We start from the raw sequence: 22267 nt of genomic DNA, 5'->3' as shown, positions 1-22267 counted from the left end.
TTTTCACTTTAGCGGTTTTAGCGGCTAAAGCTGAGTACTATGTTCAGTTTTCAAGCTGCAAAATGCGAACATAGTACTCACTTTAAACTCGAACTTAATACTCACCTTTAAGGTGGGTATTAAGTTCGAGTTTAGCCGCTAAAATCGTCATTTCTTCACGATTACTTTTCTTTAATAATCCATTTCAAGGAATACAAATTTTGTGAAAATTTGCTTTGGGCTATTCCCCATCACGTTATAACAAAATTTGCAACAAATGTGTATAATTTTACGCCTTTTTTACTAATTTAGTTTTCATTTTAGCGGAAAAACTCGAACTTAGTACTCACCTTTAGCCGCTAAAACCGCCAGTTTTTACGATTACTTTTCTTTAATAATACATTATAAATAATATAAACTTTGTGAAAAGTTGCTTTGGGGTATTCCCCACCAAGTTTTACTCAACAACATTGACATCAAAGAGATATAATTTTATATTATTTTTAATAATTTGTTTCGATTTTAGCGGCAAGACAAGAACTTAATACCCACCTTAATAATCAAGTAGATAAAGGAAACATTACATTAAGAAAAAATCTTACTTAAGAAATCTAAACTTACCAACCAGATTTCAACCAGATTATTTTCACTGTTAAAGGGCGGTATTATGTTCGCTTATCGCGTTGAAATTTCCGCGGTTACTTTATTAAAATAGTATAATTAAAATCAGATGATTTAATTCAATTGGTGCGCATTGTCTTTTTCATCTATATTTTAACAAGAACATACGAGTTTTCATTTATAATTGTTTGTTTTAGAAAAATTAAAAAAGCATTATGTTCGTGTGTGTGTGTACTATGATCTGTTTTCGAAGTGTAAATCACTTTATTTGCGCGATTACTTTTCCTCAAATAATCACCATTATATATGAAAACAGAAAATATTCCTGTAAAGTCTTGACGAAATCTAGAGGAACAAGAAATTGTACAACAATTGAGTTAATTTATCTGCTTTATATTGCAATGTTTTAATAAAGTAACCGCAAAAAATTCATCGCGAAAAGCGAACATAGTACTTACCTTAAGGTGGGTACTATGTTCGGTTTTCGAGTTGGAAACCACTTTATTTCCGCGATTACTTTTCCTTAAATAACCAAAACTATAAATGAAAACAAAAATATACTTGTCAAGTCTTGCTAAAATCTAGAGGCACAAGAAACTTCGCATCATTTGAGTTAATACATTTTGTTTATATTGAACTTTTTAATAAAGCAACCGCGAAAATTTCAACGCGAAAACCGAACATAGTACTAGCTAAACTCGAATCATTTGAGTTAATTTCTCTGCTTTAAGGTGGTTATTTAGATCGATTTTAGCCGCTAAAATCGCCATTTTTCACGATTACTTTTCTTTAATAATCCATTTTAAGGAATACAAACTTTGTGAAAATTTGCTTTGTGCTATTCCCCATCAAGTTATAATAAAATTTGCAACAAATATGAATATTTTTATGCCTTTTTTACTGATTTAGTTTTCACTTTAGCGGCTAAAGGTAGGTATTAAGTTCGAGTTTAAGGTGGATATTAAGTTCGAGTTTAGCCGCTAATTTTCACTAAAGGTGAGTATTAAGTTCGCGTTTAGCCGCTAATTTTCACTAAAGTGAAAACTAAATCGGTAAAAAAGTCATAAAATTATACATATTTGTTGCAGATTTCATTATAACTTGATGGGGAATATCCCAAAGCAAATTTTCACAAAGTTTGTATTCCTTAAAATGGATTATTAAAGAAAAGTAATCGTGAAAAAATGACGTTTTTAGCGGCTAAACACGAACTTAATACCCACCTTAAAGTGAAAACTAAATGAGTAACAAATTTCATAAAATTATACATATTCGTCGCAGATTTCATTATAACTTGATGGGGAATATCCCAAAGCAAATTTTCACAAAGTTTGTATTACTTAAAATGGATTATTAAAGAAAAGTAATCGTGAAAAAATTACGATTTAAAGGTGGGTATTAAGTTCGAGTTTAGCCGCTAAAAAGATGATTTTTTCACGATTACTTTTCTTTAATAATCCATTTTAAGGAATACAAACTTTGTGAAAATTTGCTTTGGGCTTTTCCCCATTAAGTTATAATAAAATTTGCAACAAATATGTATAATTTCAAGCATTTTTCTTACAGATTTAGTTTTCACTTTAGCGATTTTAGCGGCTAAACTCGAACTTAATACTCACCTTAAAGGTGAGTACTATGTTCGTATTTTTCACCAAAACACTAAATTAAAAGTACAAAAATATATATGAAGACGATTATATTTGTATCAAGTCTTGTCAAATAGTGGATGGAAACTGTACAAGGAATTAATTGCGAATCATTTTATATTTCTGAACTAATTAATTTAAAAAAGTAACCGTGAAAACAAGCTGATTTTCAGCTTGAAAACTGAACATAGTACTCAGCTTTAGCGGCTAAACTCGAATTGGTTTGATAGTGTGAAGCTTATTTGTTAGATTTGTATGGTATTTTTTCACTAACAAAATTTCTTCTAAAATAAATAAATGCACATTCTTCTTCTTGTTATAATAAAGGGCTAGGATTATGTGATATTGGGTGTAAATACTTAATTGAATAACGCTCCTTGTTAAATAGCGCTCCTAGTTACCTAAATAAACACCGCTTATTATGTGCGAAATAACGATTTCTATAAAATTTATCGCAAGAATGAACATAGTACCAGCCTTTACAGACAAACAAGCTGTGCAATCATGTTAGTGCTATGTCAAAAAATTTGTGAACAATTAGTTCCGTTCGCGCACCCAATAATTTTGGATAATTTTCATACATTTTTAGTGGGAGTCATTTGTTTACCCCAAAAAGGTACAAATGCTATATATTTTTCCCAGTAAAATTTTGCAAAAACTAGCATAACCCGCCGGCTGGTTTTTGTTCTTCTTGATATAATCAAAACATGCCATGCCCCCTGCGCTAATGAAATTATACTCACCTCGATTTGCGTCAAATTTTTCCAATGCTAGTAAAAAGTTTCGGTGTCGAACAGGCCCAAAGTAAGAAAAATACACTCTTTTAAGCAGGCGTATGCTTTAGTTTTTTTCTTTACTTTAAAGCGGCTTTAGTTTTTCCAAAACACGTAGAAATGCTCGCTTCATAAACATAAACAAATTTATATTTTCAGTTTTTACTGAATCATTATTGATAAAAAAAAGTACGCGAATAGACCTATTACTTGAACTCTAAAATACTATCCAATTAATCAACAAGGTTAACGTGAAATACAAAAAAAAAAAAAAAAAAAAAAACAAGGAAAGAAACACAACAATCCATTACATTACGTTGTTCCATTTTATTTTTATATTAAGTTTTGAAGAAAACATTTTGGTGATTTATTTTCATACACGCTCTCCATACATCGATTGGTGTTTGTGGTCAGCGAGAAATTTTAGAAAAAATTCAAATCTGGAGATGAGGCAGCAGTTTGCCGCCCAATTCAACCAAAGACGAGCAGAGGATGACTTATCATGGAAAATTTACACTTTTTGGAATCAATACTTTGGAATAGTGAATCGCACTTATCGGTGGCAATCACGTCCCGGCCGATGTAACAGTTTCCGCCTTCTCACAATATGGTCTTCAGGTGCCGCTGAGTTTACCACTAGATTCTCTTCTCATCGCCTGTCATCATACGACACAGAACTTTATCGGTTTTTTATACCTATTTTATATGTATATATAAGTGAATATGATTTGTTTATAATGCAAATGATTTGGAATAAAATAAATAAGGAAAAAGATACAAATGCTTTCCATAAACAAGCATCGAATATTAGTGCTTTCTATTTTTCAAAAAATCACGGACAACTCCGATCCTCGTTCGGTAAAGCAAAGGCGCGAATAATTTTAACAATCAACCCAAAAACATTTTTCAAAAATACCTTTACCGTAGCTGAATCGATTTTATGATGCTTATATAATTGTTGTTTAATGTTTTCTCTATAACTTCCGAAAGAGTTTAAACTCATTTTAGATTAATGTTCGTATTCATATTTTATCTGACAATCATTTATTTGATTACAAACAAACAAAATTACAGCAAAGTTTTGCTGAGACAGAAAAGTACTTCTAGAATAATAGTGGATAATTTTGTCTTTTGCCCTGCCGAAAACCCATTCGAAAGAACACACAGTCACTTGAAGTCAAATGAATTTGGTTTTAGAAAATTCGATTTGTTAGATACATTGATTATCAAAAAAGAGTATTTTAAAATGTTTGGCCTGAGAATTCATTCAAATGTTAACAATGTTTTTACTTTTTCCTTGACACATTTTGTATATGATGGTTTATTTCTCGACAACAAAATGTAAAGTGACTTGCCTTTCGAAATTGAGGATGGAGCCACCGTGTTGCAATGGTTAGCATGCCCACCTTGCATACACAAGGTCGTGGGTTCGATTCCTGCTTCGACCGAACACCAAAAAGTTTTTCAGCGGTGGATTATCCCACCTCAGTAATGCTGGTGACATTTCTGAGGGTTTCAAAGCTTCTCTAAGTGGTTTCACTGCAATGTGGAACGCCGTTCGCACTCGGCTATAAAAAGGAGGTCCCTTGTTATTGAGCTTAACATGGAATCGGGTAGCTCTCAGTGATAAGAGAGAAGTTCACCAATGTGGTATCACAATGGACTCAATAGTCTAAGTGAGCCTGATACATCGGGCTGCCACATAACCTAACCGAACCTTCGAAATTGAGGAACCAAACTCAATTTTATTTCGTTTGGAATTCGAAAGAAAGCTTTCGTTCGATATACTGGGACAGGACATTAGTGTCCCGCTCTATTTTAGATATTGCTTACTTGTTTTATGGGTAAAAATTGTTATTTTCACAAAATATATTTGTTTTTCGGGTGGCACTACACACTGACGGACATAGGCAGATAAGGAAGAATGATACCCTTTCAATCGTTCAGAGAACAAATGTAACTCCATAAAGTGTAGTTCGCTGTTAAAATCTGAGTCTATCTAACCATGTATGTGAGTCCATTAAACCGCCAAGCTAACGTTCAAATGAATACAGGTATCGTGATTTTACATAAAGACTTTCGTTTTGTTATTCGTCGCCAGATATTGAAAATAGACCATTTGGAAGGAGGTATATTGAGCATCTTGAAGGCTTTTGGTATCATGATCCATCTGAAATTCGGTATTCACCCCCAAGCATTTAAGAAGTGGTTCACATCGGTTCATCGGCTCGTTCCAGATTTGACTTTTTTAGTCTCCTGGAGGTTTGTTTGTGTTGGCCCATAATTAGATATATGTATGGACTGATTTCCAGATTTATATTTTTAGCGTCCTGAAGACATATCTTTAAAATTCAAAGCAACCATCTAAAATTATAATTGTTTTTTATTTTTCATGAGAGCCACTCATCGTCTTTCATAACAAACAAATACATATGCGATGGAATACTGATTTCTATGTGAGTACGTTGCATACATAGAAATAGAAATGACATTTAAAAAGTCAGAGCCGGCAGATTTAGAGCGGAAGAAAAGTGAAGAATGCAAAAAAATATGGTAACACCATTCACTACTTTATATAACGAGTAATATGAGGACATGACCTCAAACGAAGCAATATACTGATTTTAAGACCTCAAACAATGCAATATATAGTTAAACCGCTTTTGTAAGGTTTTTCGGAAAAGAAAAAATTTAAAACCAAGAGGGATGGCATTGGAATGAAGTAATTATTTTAAATATCTATTACAAATTTAAAAAAAAATGTGTCCCCAAACAATTCGATCCGTATATATATATATATATATATATATATATATATATATATATATATATATATATATATATATATATATATATATATATATATATATATATATATATATATATATATATATATATATATATATATATATATATATATATATATATATATATATATATATATAGAAAAACATTTTTTTTGTTTAATATATACCCCGTAACTTACAATTGAGAACACGGTGTTAAGAAGTTTTAAGATAACTTGCCATCGGCAAGTGTTATCGCAACCCAAGTAATTCGATTGTGGATGACAGTCTTTCTTTCCTAGAAGTTTCTATGCAATCCATGGTGGAGGATACATAAGATTCGTCCTGGCCGAAATTACGGCCGTATACTTTTGTTAAGACTATTTTCACTATTTTAATTAAAGGCGTTAAGACTATTTTCAATAACTTTCTTCATTGACTTTGTGTTTTTATTTTGATTAAAACATTGATTGTACTAATGCATTTTTTATTGAAAATTCCAAAAAATTTTTAACTGATTTACGGCTATTTTCTTGTAATTCTTAGGCTTTAACTGCCTGTTATCAGAAAGTAAATTGCAAATATCTTATCTACGGTTAATTTTAACTGAAAAGTTTTCAACAATTCCTAATTGGAATATGTAGACAAGATGACAGATATGTCCATAGTGTAGTTTAAAAGTTCGTTAGCTAACGTAGCACTAATGGAACTTCATGAAAATGTGGGTTAGTCCTCCGAGTCTTGATTAAAAGCTGAATTGTATCATAATTTTGTTTTTAAAAATCTTCATTGATCTAATTGACTTACTGTTTCTAGTTTGATTAAACAGTTAATTCGATCAATGAAATTTTTAATTGAATACGTTTCCAGCTTCGAATAACTTTTTAATTGGAAATATTTTGATATATTTTTTTTTTTTGTGTAAATACTTGAGTTAACTTCTCGCATTGCCACGCCACTTAAGTAGCAATTTTTTCCAAGCAATCATACTATTACGCACCAATTTGATATCATCAAATTCCAATTATAACAAGTAAGGAAAGTCTTAAGTCGGGCGGTGCCGACTAACATATATTATTTGTAGATCCTCATTTTCGATACCAAATCAAATCCGTCAAATATGTTGGGTGCTATATATAAAGTTTTTGTTATGTTACGTAAATCGGATTACAACTTTGACATCTGTGGCCATGTGACGGAAAATCGGATGAAAGTTATATATGTGAGCTATATCTTAATCTGAACCGATTTCAATAAAATTGAGCACACTTGACTACACTACTAATTGTACATCTAGTGAAAAATTTCTAGCAAATTAGAAAGAAAAAATCTGGCTTCTAGGGTCATAGAGGTTCATACCGGGCGAAAGATATATATGGGAGCTATATCTGAACCGATTTCAATAAACTTTGGCACACTTGACTATAGTGCTAATTTTTCTCCTTGTGCAAAATTTCAAGCAAATTAGGGTAAAACTCTGGCTTCTGGGGCTATATAAGTGCATATTGGGCGAATGATATATATGGGAACTATATCTAAATCTAAACCGATTTCTTCCAAAATCAATAGGGTTCTACTCTGACCCAAAACAGAAAACTTGTGCCCAATTTGAAGTCGGTCACAAATATGTGTTCACAGACAGACGTACGGACGGACAGATAACGGGCATGGCTAGATTAATTCAGGGACACAACCTGAGCATTATGTCCAAAGTCACAATGTGTCTATCTCGTCTCCTTCTGGGTATTGCAAACATATGCACTAACTTAAAATACCCTGTTGTACAGTGTGGCGCATGGTATACAACTTGTGCCCCAATTTTTAATGCATGCAATTAATCACAGTTCACAGAAAAAAATATCACCAAAATATTTCCAATTAAAAAGTTAATTGAAGTAGAACATTTTTTCAATTAATAAATTAATTGATACAACTAACTTTTCAATCAAGATAGAAACATTAAGTTAATTAAGTCAATGATTGAAAGTTTTAAAATGTTTAATTAAAAAATTAATTGATACAATTAACTTTTTAATTAAATTCGGAAGACTAAGTCAGTTAAAAAAGTGATTAACATTTTTTAAATTTTGAATTAAAAATGTATTTCAAACAATCAATTGTTAATCCAAATAAAAACTCTAAGCCAATTTAGAAAGTAATTGAAAATTGTTACTTTTTTGAATTAAAAAATTAATTGAGTTTTGCAATCAACATCAATTAAACTTTTAATTGAATCAATTAAAAAACAAGTAAGGAAAGTCTAAAATCGGGCCGGGCCGACTATATTATACCCTGCACCACTTTGTAGATCTAAATTTTCGATACCATATCACATCCGTCAAATGTGTTGGATGCTATATATAAAGGTACATACATTTAAATATAACTCGATTTGGACAGGATTTGATAGACTTTTACAAAATCTATAGACTCAAAATTTAAGTTGGCTAATGCACTAGGGTGGAACACAATTTTAGTAAAAAATATGGGAAACATTTAAATCTGAAACAATTTTAAGGAAACTTCGCAAAAGTTTATTTATGATTTATCGCTCGATATATATGTATTAGAAGTTTAGGAAAATTAGAGTCATTCTTACAACTTTTCGACTAAGCAGTGGCGATTTAACAAGGAAAATGTTGGTATTTTCGAAATCAGAAAAACATATATATGGGAGCTATATCTAAATCTGAACCGATTTCAATCAAATTTGGCACACATGACTATATTACTAATTGTACTCCTAGTGCAAAATTTCAACCAAATTGGGCCAAAACTCTGGATTCTGGGGCCATATAAGTCCATATCGGGCGAAACATATATATGGCAGCTATATCTAAATCTGAACCGATTTCAATCAAATTTGGCACACATGACTATACTACCAATTGTACTCCTTGTGCAAAATTTCAAACTAATCGGGATAAAACTCTGGCTTCTGGGTCCATATAAGTGCATATCGGGCGAAAGATATATATGGGAGCTATATCTAAATCTCAATCGATTTCAACCAAATTTGGCGCACATAGCTACAATGTTAAATCTACTCCCTGTGCAAAATTTCAACCAAATTGGGCCAAAACTATGGCTTTTAGGACCATATTAGTCCATATCGGGCGAAAGATATATATGGGAGCTATATCTAAATCTGAACCGATTTCAATCAAATTTTGCACACTTGACTATACTACTAATTGTACTACTAGTGCAAAATTTCAACCAAATTCGGCCAAAAATCTGGCTTCTGGGGCCATATAAGTCCATATCGGGCGAAAGATATATATATGGGAGCTATATCTAAATCTGAACCGATTTCTTCCAAAATCAATAGGGGTCAATTCTGACCCAAATTAGGAACATGTGCCAAATTTGAAGGCGATTGGACTTAAATTGCGATCTAGACTTTGATCACAAAAATGTGTTCACAGACAGACGGACGGACGGACGGACGGACGGACAGACGGATATGGTTATATCGACACAGGAGCCCACCCTGAGCATTATTGTCAAAGACACCATGTGTCTATCTCGTCTCCTTCTGGGTGTTACAAACATATGTACTAACTTATAATACCCTGTTCCACAGTGTGGCGCAGGGTATAATTAATTGAGTTTTGCAATTAATCCAAATAAAAACTCTAAGCCAATTCAGAAAGTAATTGCAAATTGTTACCTTTTTGAATTAGAAAATTAATTGAGTTTTGCAATCAACATCAATTAAACTTTTAATTGAACAATTAAAAAATTAATTGACATTGGGTAATGAAATCAATTAATTTCTTAAACAAGATTTTTTTTCTATGCCGAATTAAAACTGTGAAAATGAATCAGAATTTTTTTTTGTGTTAATAGCTATTGTGAATTAAAATACTGGCACCAGTGCAATATTGTTCAGGATGGCTCATGCAAACGATACATCCAGTACTAACAGAAAACAGGCCTATTATTGTTTTAGTCATTGCTGCAATTTGAATTAAAAAAAAATAATTGTAACAATTAACTTCGTTGTTGAAACTGTGCGTGGGACATTAAATTAGATATACAATACCACAATCACTTTACTGGAATGCCAGCTCAGTTATCCTTGGCATAATTTGCATTTTACCATTTAATTATTCTAATGTATTTTTCCACTACAATTATCTTGTTCCTTTTTTTATAATTTAACTAACAATTTTTTTCTTAATTTTTCGCTTCATATATTTGCAGTTGGCCAATGAAGGTGTACCACCATTACCATTGCAGGGTAAAAACTTCCAAAGAGCCAGAAATTAAAAAATAAAAACACAAGAAAAAGTAATTTAACACAACAACTACTACAGCATCTACATAAAATCTAAAACAAAAACAACAACAACATCATCGCTCACTCTCACACTACCACCACCACCATCAGAAACATCAGCAACAGCAACAACAGCATATTTTCCATTTATTTTCTTGTGACGCAGTAACCTAATTAACATCATCTACAGATCTGAAATAACTGCAATATTTCAACACAGAGAAGTGAATTGATGAACCCACCCGGAAGTGGCCTTTTTGTGACTGGTCCGCAGAGTAACACGACGAAAGAAGAACGACTTATAATGAAATATAGTGTTTGGTAGCTTCCCCTACTATTATCATCATTTTTTTTTTACAAATATAAGAGCAAATAAATTCTACTACAAATTTAATTCACAAATAAAACAAAAAACAAAAAAAAAAAAAAAAACAACGAAGTGGATGTTTTCTTCATTATTTTAAAAAATAATTTAGAACAAAATTAGACCATTAAAAGTATAACAGCAACAACATCAACCAACAAGGCCAAGTATCTTCATCGATATGAATGAAGTGGAATGTGAGAATAAAAGGACTTTGTATACACGGAGAGAAAGAATGCATTAAGGGTTAGGATACTATAGTGGTAATTTTTTTCACACATATAGCGGATTTTTTTCACATATTTGGCCATTTTTTCAGAAAATAAAAATTGGATCAATCGAAGTTTTGTCCATCACTATCCACTACTTTTCCCATCTTTCTAGCAGCATACAGATACTGCGACGAAAAAAAGACTCGTATTTGGCTCAATCCGCGAATCAATCTTTATCTTATCTTTTATCTCATTAAGAACGAAAATGTTGATTAGAAACTGTGGTAATCGGAAGGAGCACTATCTGGACTATATGGTTGATGGGGTACACTGAAGAAACATGAACTCACCAGGAAAGAAAATTTTGGTTAGTTTTTGAAAAAATTAATTAATTTTAACAATTTTTTTTTCGTAACTACACACAAAAAAAATTTTTTGGTTTCAATCACGAAAATCGGAGATTCAATAATTTTTTTAAATAAAATGTCTTCAATCACGAAAATGATATAATCAATCACCCATTTTGATTGAAAACCAACACGATTTTCAATTAAAAATTTAGTTGACTTTTGTCACGGAATGTCGCCATTCATGTTTTTCAATTTACGCGAAAAACAAAAACGCAACAGTTCTGTACGAGTTACTTCCACAGACAGATCTCTACATCATACGTTGTTGAATAAATACCCATGCTCTTGTTCTATTCTTGCTCTTTCCATCTCTCAAAATTATTCAATTTCAATCACAAAGAAGATTGGATAAATCACATGTATAATTGGAAACGGAAAATTTTTCAATCACGTTTGTAATTGAAAGTTATTTCCGAATTGATTGAATTAATTAATATTTTAATTGGAAACGTAACAAATATCAATCATTTTTTAAATTGGTTTTTATTCGGATTTGATTACATAATTATTTGAATCAATTACCATATTAATTGAATCCGTTTCCAAATTCAATTAAGTGTTTAATTGAAACAAGTATATACGGCCGTAAGTTCGGCCAGGCCGAATCTTATGAACCCTATACCATGGATTGCGTAGAAACTTCTACCAAAGACTGCCATCCAAAAACGAATTACTTGGGTTGCGGTATCTTAAAACTTCTTAACATCGTTTTCTAAATTGTGAGTTAGTCCATACGTGGTATATATTAGACAAAAAAGTTATGTATGGGTAAGTCTACAAATAATTTTTGTGTGATTGGGGATCGATTTATCTGAGGGCTATATATAACTATAGACCGATATGGACCTAGTTAGGCATGGTTGTTAACGGCCATATACTAGCACAATGTACCAAATTTCAACTGACTCGGATGAAATTTGCTCCTCCAAGAGGCTCCAAAACCAAATCTCGGGATCGGTTTATATGGGGGCTATATATGATTATGGACTGATATGGACCACTTTTGGCATGGTTGTTAAATATCATATACTACCACCACGTACCAAATTTCAACCAGATCATATGAATTTTTCTTCTCCAAAAGGCACCAGAGGTCAAATCTGGGATCGGTTTATATGGGGGTTATATATAATTATGGACTGATTGAACCAATTCCTGCAGGTTGTTGGATACCACATATTAACATCACGTACCAACTTTCAACCGAATCGGATGAATTTTGCTCTTCCAAGGGTCTCCGGAGGTCAAATCTGGGGATCGGTTTATATGGGGCCTATATATAATTATTGACCGATTTCGACCAATTTTTGCACGGGTGGTTGAGGCCATATATTAACACCACGTACCAAATTTCAACTGAATCAGATGAATTTTGGTCCTCCAAGATGCTTCGGAGGTTAAAACTGGTGATCGGTTTATATGGGGGCTATATATAATTATGGACCGATGGGGACCAATTTTTGCATGGTCATTAGAGATCATTTACTAACATTATGTACCAAATTTCAGCCGGATCGGATGAAATTTGCTTCTCTTAGAGGCTCCGCAAGCCAAATCGGGAGATCGGTTTATATGGGGGCTATATATAATTAAGAATCGATGTGGACCAGTTTTTGCGTGGTTGTTAGACACCATATACTAACACCATATACCAAATTTCAGCCAGATCGGATGAAATTTGCTTCTCTTAGAGGGTCTGCAAGCCAAATTTGGGGGTCCGTTTATATGGGGGCTATACGCAAAAGTGGACCGATATGGCCCATTTGCAATACCATCCGACCTACATCAATAACAACTACTTGTGCCAAGTTTCAAGTCGATAGCTTGTTTCGTTCGGAAGTTAGCGTGATTTCAACATACGGACATGCTCAGATCGACTCAGAATTTCACCACGACCCAGAATATATATACTTTATGGGGTCTTGGAGCAATATTTCGATGTGTTACAAACGGAATAACAAAGTTAATATACCCCCCATCCTATGGTGGAGGGTATAACTATTTTGGTGAGAATTTTTTGTGTGTAAATAGTACCAAAGTATCGATCATCTCAAGACCGCACCACGCCGCGTGTGGCCCAAAATACCGCAGAACATTTCGGGCATCGTGTGATGGCTTTGTTGGTCCATTATTTGTAATTTATTTAGTTGCTCCGAAAATATTTATTTATACACTTAAAATGGGCCAAAAATGACCCCCTGAGCCAGAAGGGACTCTATGGGCCAGTAAGGACCACAGCGAGTCAATAGGGACTCAAAAGTTTGGTATTCGAGATTTGGGTCAGTAAGGACACCGTTGAGTCAATAGGGGCTCCGCGGTACTCAATAAGATTCAACATATATAAACAGAAGGGTCAGTGGGGACCGACCCCATTGAACGAGAAAAGGTTTAAAAATTGCAAACGTCAGAGACCGTAAGGTCGCAGAACACAGGATCATAGAAACAGCAATCGCAAGCAAAAATACACACCAAATTGTGGTTCTGAAAAACCTACAGAATCTTGACCCCAAATCGATCAATCAAATAACCTATTTTGGGTAGGTTATCAAAACAAAACAAAAATGACAAACTTGTTATACTCCCATCACCATTGTATCGTAGTGTGTATAGAAATGAAAGAAATAACGCTTTACTTTGTTGCATTACATGTCAGCCACCCTATGTATGCTCTCTCATATACATACACAAATTGGTGTAATCGGTCCATAATTGTATATAGCTCCATATAAACCGATCCAGATCAGACTTTCGGAAACTCTTGGAGGTGTCTTGAGTGCTCAAAAATGCAGTTGTTTGAGCCGATTGTCGTGATGAGTGATCGGTCTTCGGCGGTTGGTTTGCTTGATTTCTTGGAAGACAACTGGCAAATAAATGCTTGTGTACCCCTCAGAAACAATTTTCTGTTCTGCGTTGTTCTATTGGTACGACTGTGACATGTCCAGTTTTTCCGAAAAAAAGCCGACCATTTGCTTGGAAGTGCACCCATACAATCGATTGCAATCAGTGTTGCCAGTATTTTCCGGCTCTTGTCCCCAAATTTAGAAATGTGTGCACAGACAGACGGACGGACATACGGACATGGTTATATCGACTCAGGGACCCACCCTGAGCATTATTGCCAAAGACACCATGTGTCTATCTCGTCTCCTTCTGCACGGATGAAAAAGACTGTTTTTCATATGTTTGGCTATAAACATTATATGTTTGGAACACAAATTTTTAAACACAATATTTTTGAGTGCAAGCATATAATGTTCATAAACTAGCATAACATGTTTGGGACATATATGTTAATAGTTTAGAACATATTATGTTTGGGACATAAAATGTTTGTAAATATAATATGCTTGGATGCAAGCATATATTAATTTAGAAATAGCCTATAAACATATATGTGTTTAGTAGCTTGGAGCGCTATTTAACAGGGAGCGATATTGAATTAAGTTGGTGGTTGTTGCTTGTTATTACAAAATTAACATTTTATTTTTCCTTGGGCAATTGATCAGCTACTTCTTTGATCCTTACAAACTGTGTGGTCCGCTGTTCGAATCCCCGTCCGGCAAAAGGTAAAATTAAAATAAAAAAATCATAAAATTGAATAATTTCTTCTACAATGTTTGTATTACAGAAAAAGGTGCTAAGAACTAAAAAATCTCGTGGAAGTGAGAAAGAATGTGGGGGAATATACAATTAGGCAGAAACAAAATTTTGAGCATTCAGGTCGAAAACCTATGTTGTTAGCACCTATATTACCTGTTTATTTTCATAATTCATTATGATTGTAAATATATAAATAAATAAATACATTTTTGAGCACAATATTGTTTGGGAGAATTTTTTTAAGCATATAATATTTTTGGGAGCAAAATGCTTCCAAACATATTATATGGTCACATAATAACATATTGTTTTTTGGAAGACAACGTTATTGAATTTGGATGCTAAAATACAAAATGTTTGGAACTTAGACTACCCAAACATATATTGTTTAGACCAATATGCTTTCAAACATATTATATATTGGAAGAGATCAAACATATAAATGTTTGGGCAATACCCAAAAGTGTATATGATTGAAGCAAAATATGTTTGGGAGTATATGTTACAGAAGCGATTTTTTGTGAGGGTGTGGGTGTTACAAGCATATGCACTAACTTATAATACCCTGTTCCACAGTGTGGCGCAGGGTATAAAAAGAACGAAAATAATGCAATAGCATTATTTTTGTTTTTTCAAACGCTTCTGTTGAAAGGGCATTTTTAATTTAACTTAGCAGTTAAATTTTTATTAAAATTTTGGTCTTATAATTTCTCGCGAATAACTATTTGTGTTTATTTTTTATTTCCATTATTTATACTTTATAACCCGTTTTTTTTTTATACCCTCCACTATAGGATGAAGGTATATCAACTTTGTCATTCCGTTTGTAACACATCGAAATATTGCTTTAAGACCCCATAAAGTATATATATTCTGGGTCGTGGTGAAATTTTGAGTCGATCTGAGCATGTCCGTCCATCCGTCTGTTGAAATCACGCTACCTGAAACTTGGCACAAGTAGTTGTTATTGATGTAGGTCGGATGGTATTGCAAATGGGCCATATCGGTCCACTTTTACGTATAGCCCCCATATAAACGGACCCCCAAATTTGGCTTGCAGACCCTCTAAGAGAAGCAAATTTCATCCGACCCGGCTGAAATTTGGTACATGATGTTAGTATATGGTATTTACCATGGTATACAACCATGCAAAAATTGGTCTTCATCAGTCCATAATTATATATAGCCCCCATATAAACCGATCCCCAGATTTGGCTTGCGGAGCCCCTAAGAGAAGAAAATTTCATCCGATGAGGCTGAAATTTGGTACGTGGTGTTAGTATATGGTCTCTAACAACTATGCAAAAATTGGTCCACATCAGTCAATAATTATATATAGCCCCCATATAAACCGATCCCCCGATTTGGCTTGCGGAGCCTCTAAGAGAAGCAAATTTCATCCGATCTGGCTGAAATTTGGTACATGGTGTGAGTATATGGTATCTAACAACTATGCAAAAATTGGTGCATAATTATATATAGCCCCCATATAAACCGATCACCAGATTTGACCTCCGGAGCCTCTTGGAAGACCAAAATTCATCTGATTCAGTTGAAATTTGGTACGTTGTGTTAATATATGGCCTCAAGCACCCATGCAAAAATTGGTCGAAATCGGTCCATAATTATATATAACCCCCATATAAGCCGATCCCCAGATTTGACCTCCGGTGCCTTTTGCAGAAGCAAAATTCATCCGCTCTGGTTGAAATTTGGTACGTGGTGGTGGTCCTTATCAGTCCATAATCATATATAGCCCCCATATAAACCGATCCCGAGATTTGGTTTTGGAGCCTCTTGGAGGAACAAATTTCATCCGAGTCAGTTGAAATTTGATACATGGCCGTTACATGGCTAGTAAATAGCCGTTAACAACCATGCCTAACTAGGTCCATATCGGTCTATAGTTATATATAGCCCTCAGATAAATCGATCCCCAATCACTCAAAAATTTGTCCATATCGAGTTCATAATTGTATATAACCCCCATATAAGCGACCCCCATATTTCAATTCTGGCTCTCTTCGTACCGTGCAAAAGTCCATATAGATTCGTAATTATTTGTAGACTTACCTACACATACCTTTTTTGTCTAATATATACCACGTATGGACAATTTAGAAAACGATTTAAGATACCACAACCCAAGTAATTCGATTGTGGATGACAGTCTTTCGTAGGAGTTTCTACGCAATCCATCATCCTCATCCTATAGTGGAGGGTACATAAGATTCGGCCTGGCCGAACTTACGGCTGTATATACATGTTTTAAATTAATTTGATTTATACATTGAATTATTTTGTTTTGCCTGCTTTCCTCAGGGACGAAATTTGAGAAAAAACGAAATTCCCTTTTGTTATAAAATATTTTCTTAAAGATTATTTGCTCTTGCCGAATTTGTGACAAGTGTTGTAATGATTTCATCTAATGATTTTTGTTTACTTCAAAAGAAAATTTTTTAGCATCAAAAGCAAATTTAGTTTGTTTCGTTCCTCAGAAAAGAACCCTCTTCTTTCACCATACAGTGGAACCTCTGAAAGGTGGACACACACGGTCGCCTCAATTGTGTCCACATTTGAGAGGTGTCCAAGTATGAGAGGTTAATTTTAATCAGTTAGTATAGCAAACGTCCCCAGACAACTGTCCTAATTTGGGAGGTGTCCGGATTTCAGAGTGTCCAAGTTTCAGAGCTTTGTGGATTTTTTTCACGAAATTTGGGACCCCCTTTTTATATTATTTACATTCTTAAATTTTTTGGGGGTTTTTGAAAAAAGTCTAGACCAATTTAGGGTTTTTCTTAAGATTTGGGGGAAGAATCAAACATCACCTGGCAACACTGATTCTATTCTATATGTATGGGATATAGTTTCCGAACCAGTGATGTACACAGATGAGGGCACATCACTTTGACCAGAGTCCTAATTTCATAATATAGAAAATTTTCTTAGGCAAGCAAGGTAAATTGTAAATTAGCTCTTGGGCACCCAAATAAATGTCGTGGGGTCAAGAGAAGGAAAGCTTTTTTTATATTTCGAAGGTTCGCTGTTGTTATTTAATTTTATATAAACCATAACTCTAAACCTGATTTAACTATTATACTAAATTATACAAATTTCGAAAACTCTCCACAAAAATCCCCAAAATTTTGGAAATTCCCCACCAAAATCCCCAAGTCCCCAACTCAAAAACTTCGTCCCCATTTATGAAATAATATCCCCGATTTAGGAAAAAATCCTCAATACTGGCAACACTGATTGCAATTTAGGTTTAGGGTGATACGCGTTTACCTACGATTCATCATATGTTAGACGTGTTTCCCAGCACCACTATCTATGTTTGGAGCATTTCTTTCGACCAATCGATGCGACACGACACAACAACTAATTTTTGACAATCTTCACGAAATTCGTCTTGGAGTAAAATAGGAATTCGGTTGAATTCACCATACCATCGATAAATACTGGTCCTTGATGGAATTTCATCGCCTAAACATAAATTAAGTTCATCGATGCAATGTTAGTTAATCCACGTCGAATGTTTTTATTTCTATACTAAAAGAAGAATTTTCTTTTCTGAAGAACGAAGTTTTTCTTTGACTCTAAAAAAATTCTTTAAATACAAATAAAAAAGGCTGAAGAAAATCGTTGCATTGCTTCACATAAATGGTGATACGGTCAAAATCAAAAAAAAATCAAATTAAATTTCTTTTTCAAGTTCAATTAGTATAAAATTCAGGAAAAATATTCAGTTAGGCTTTCGCTTTTCCAAATCCGAATTGCCGGGCCTCACGCTTGACACCTGCCATCAGATTTTGTACAGCCACCTTGTCCACCTTCTTCTCCGCAGAAAGCCAGTTTGCCTTGAACTGCTGCTCGTCCTTAGCCGTTTTTTTAGTCTTCTTCAGGTTCCGCTTGACAATAGCCCAGTATTTCTCAATTGAGCGGAGCTCTGGTGTGTTGGGAGGGTTCTTGTCCTTGGGAACCACCTGCACGTTGTTGGCGGCGTACCACACCATGGCCTTTTACCGTAATGGCAAGATGCCAAATCCGGCCAAAACAGTACGGAACAACCGTGTTTCTTCAGGAAAGGCAGCAGACGTTTATTCAAACACTCTTTCACGTAAATTTCTTGGTTGGCGTCCCGGAAGCTATGAAAATGCTGCTTTTCAAGCCACAGGTACAGACGGCTTGCCAAACCAGATATTTCTTTGCGAACCTTGACAGTTTTATGTGCTTGAAAATATCTGCTACCTTTCCCCTTCCTTTTGCCGTATAAAACTCCTGTCCCGGAAGCTGCTTGTAGTCGGCTTTGACGTAGGTTTCGTCGTCCATTACCACGCAGTCAAACTTAGTCAGCATCGTCGTGCACGCAAAAAAATAATTCTTTCCTCCCAAACGAAATTTTAGACAAACAAAGTTCATTTCTCTTTTGCTTTTCGCTGTAGGGAAGTGTATTTGGGAGAAAAGTATATACTTTTTGTGATAAACGTTTATTCTTTTCCAGGATGTAAAAACAATTTCATAAGGACAAACTCAAAAAAAAATATATATTTTTCTTGCTAATTGCATTTTCCCTCACATCTTTCTCACATCCACGATGTTTTTTAGTTCTTAACACCTTTTCCTGTAATACCAATAATGTAGAAGAAATTATACGATTTTATAAATTTTTAATTTTTTTTTACCTTTCGCCTGGACGGAGAATCGAACCGCGGACCATGCACTTTGTAAGCCAACACACTAACCACTGAGCTATGTACCTGTTATGGTCATCAATAGATAAATATCCATATAAGTTATATTTATATAGCATAGCTTGCGGCGCCCACGAACCGAATAAACAAAGTTTATTTAACAGAAACAAACATTTAGTTTGGCACCGTGGTGCAGTGGTTGCTACGTCTGACTTGCATGCCAAGGGTCGTGGGTTCGATCCCTGCTTCGACCAAAGTTTTTTTTTACATATATTCCAGATATGTTCGGAAGATTCCGAAAAAATTACATTGTAGTATATTAAATTTTGAACTGTAAAATGTGTCTTCTTAAAGACCTAAAGTCAGAAAAGAACAGTGTTTGATATAAACGAAATGGACTGTGTTGTTGTTTCAAAAATAACTTTTTTTATTGAAAAAATAAAAATTTTGTAACAAACGAATTTTTTGGTGATAAAAGTTTAAAATTTTCGAAGCAATTCAAAAAACTCTAACAAAAGAAAAACGTTTTCGGTACACGTTTTCCAAACGTTTTTTTTCTTTGCGTGTGTACAGCCTCCGGGATCGCGCTTTGGCCGTCGTATTTTGTTTATCATCGCGATTTGGAGTCACTACCTTCTTGTAAGTCAATAGTCCGGCTCGTCTTTTGGCTCGATGCACGGTTGTAGACAATACACCCAGCTTATTTGCGGCATCTCGGAGCGAGAGGTTAGGGTTTCGCTTGAAACTACCGGCAACTCTCTTTGTCGTCTCAGCGGCTTCCGGTTTTCGATTTCCCCCCGATCCAGACTTCCTGGCTGTCGACAAACGTTCCCCAAACACTTTAATTACATTTGTAAGGGTGGTTTTGGCAACTTTTAGAGATTTTGCCAGCTTTGCGTGCGAGTAGCTCGGATTTTCGCGATGCGCGAGCAAAATTTTGATACGCTGCTCTTCTGCTTGGACGGCATTTTGACAATTCCAAAATCAAAATAGGAGCAACATTCTACACACACACACCTTCAAAATGAGGGGTGTTCAGGTTTTTTAAATGCAAAATTTAAAGAAATACGTCAAGTTTATATTGACCAAATTTTGACCGTATCACCCTTTAATCTGCGTTTTTCATAGAAATCAATGTTAAGAATTGTTGTCTGTTGATAATGCTGCAGATAAGTACTGTCCTGAAAGAACATTTCCCTCGGAAAGTCAACAACATATTGAATGATTTCGAAATAATTTACTACCAAGATTATTTGGTAATGAGCCTTTTTTTTTAAGAGCGTACTACTTGATTTAATGATAATTTATTTTCTTCGAGTGTATAATCAAGTAAATCACGGAAGGCTAGTAATCATTATACTCATGTATACACCAATACACATTTATTGTGTGGTAGTACGATCTCTCAGGGTCCTCCATGATATCTCTTTAGACTCTCGGTTCATTGTGGCCGTTAAGATAGACATCAAATCACAATGTCATTTGCATAAATCACATTTACATTTTTTATTTTGTGCTCTCTTCATCAACCTTAGCCCCTCATCTTCTTGCAATGCCCCACCCCCCCCCCCCCCCCCCTTACATCAATTTTTTGATGAAGAGGAAAATCATGTAAATGAAAGCTTGACTAACAACAACACCAAGAAAAAAAGGGAAGAAATAACTGCGGATTATTTTTCGTAGCATGGAGAGGACATTATGCCGCAATTAGTTTGGACCGCTTCACTGAATTACTACTCTAGCAGAGTATTCAACAAGAAAATTGAAGAGAATAAAAAGGGACCTAGAACAGAAGCACCATCATGACATTTGTTACAAACTTATAGCATAGCATGATGAAAAATGAAGTATGAAAATTTTGGCATAAATAAAAATTGCCTTTAAAATTGGAAGGGGAATTGGAGTTCTTCAAAAAGGCTCTTTCAGCCAAACAATATCTAAGAGGTGATAAAAAACATACAAAAAAATGTTAAATAAACATTGCCTTCATCTTTAGAAAAATGTTGTTTCACCATCAAATTTCGTGGAATAGCCATGCCATTATTTATAAATGAACTATGATTAGGAAATATTTTCCAAACATCTGCCTCAAGTGAGACATAATTTTTTCAATATTTCTTTTCAGCTTTATCATCGTTGTAATGTTCAACTTAGTATTAAAAGCATATTACATTTATGTTTCTATAGAATTTCATTAGGTTTCTTGTATAGGCATTGAATCTGGGAAAATGTTATCATAAATTACTCGAATACTGTTACAACAGATTATTACCATACATTTATGGATAAAATTATAGAACTATTGCTTTCGTCGTTGCTATAAAAAACTACGAAGCAACTTGATAACATAAAGCTGTTATACAGAAAAAAAATATTTTCTGGCATTTTCAATAACTTAATAATACCAATTCCTTAATTTTAATGTCCAATAAGCTCGTATAAAAATGTAATAATATGCAAAATAATTAATTTGGACGAAGAATCAACCTGCATTGATATCAGGCTAACATAAAAATAGAAAAATAATTTTAGATCCGTCAGTTATTTTTGGACTTTTAAGGTCAGTTATTTTAATGCCAATAAAAGATTATTTTATTCATCCAACGTTTCGCTGGGAGATTCCAGCTTTTTCAGGGATGGTATTTTTATTGAATCTGACATTATATAACATTTATTATTTTTTAATTTTTCATCAATATTTCAATTACATATTTAGTCCTTTACTAACTTGCGGCGCTTAGTTTAAAAGAACTTGCCTGATTTTCTCCGTGGAGGAGTTATTATTACAGACATCACCACTACAATTTTAAAATTGATGCACTACTCTCTATTTACTGCAAGGCACGGGGATTAAAGTGTATTTTTCTAAAGTTTGGATTAATAGAATTGAAGTTCCA

At 34.0% G+C, this 22267-nt stretch overlaps 1 protein-coding gene across 1 annotated transcript in view; it reads left to right on the top strand.

Annotated features, from left to right (window-relative positions):
• LOC142231647 (protein obstructor-E-like) overlaps positions 1 to 10525 on the top strand; it is a 595922-nt gene extending 585397 nt beyond the window's left edge. Inside the window, exon 6 of the mRNA XM_075302282.1 lies at positions 10015 to 10525. Within this exon, the coding sequence (XP_075158397.1) occupies positions 10015 to 10080 (66 nt within the window). The 3' untranslated portion in view covers positions 10081 to 10525. The remainder of the gene's footprint in view (positions 1 to 10014) is intronic.
• Positions 10526 to 22267: the final 11742 nt, after the last annotated feature.

This window comes from Haematobia irritans, chromosome 3, assembly GCF_050003625.1.
Source record: "Haematobia irritans isolate KBUSLIRL chromosome 3, ASM5000362v1, whole genome shotgun sequence".
NCBI lineage: Eukaryota > Metazoa > Arthropoda > Insecta > Diptera > Muscidae > Haematobia > Haematobia irritans.
The sequence above is the reverse complement of the archived record's forward strand: the minus strand, read 5'-3'. Positions and strand labels throughout refer to the sequence as shown.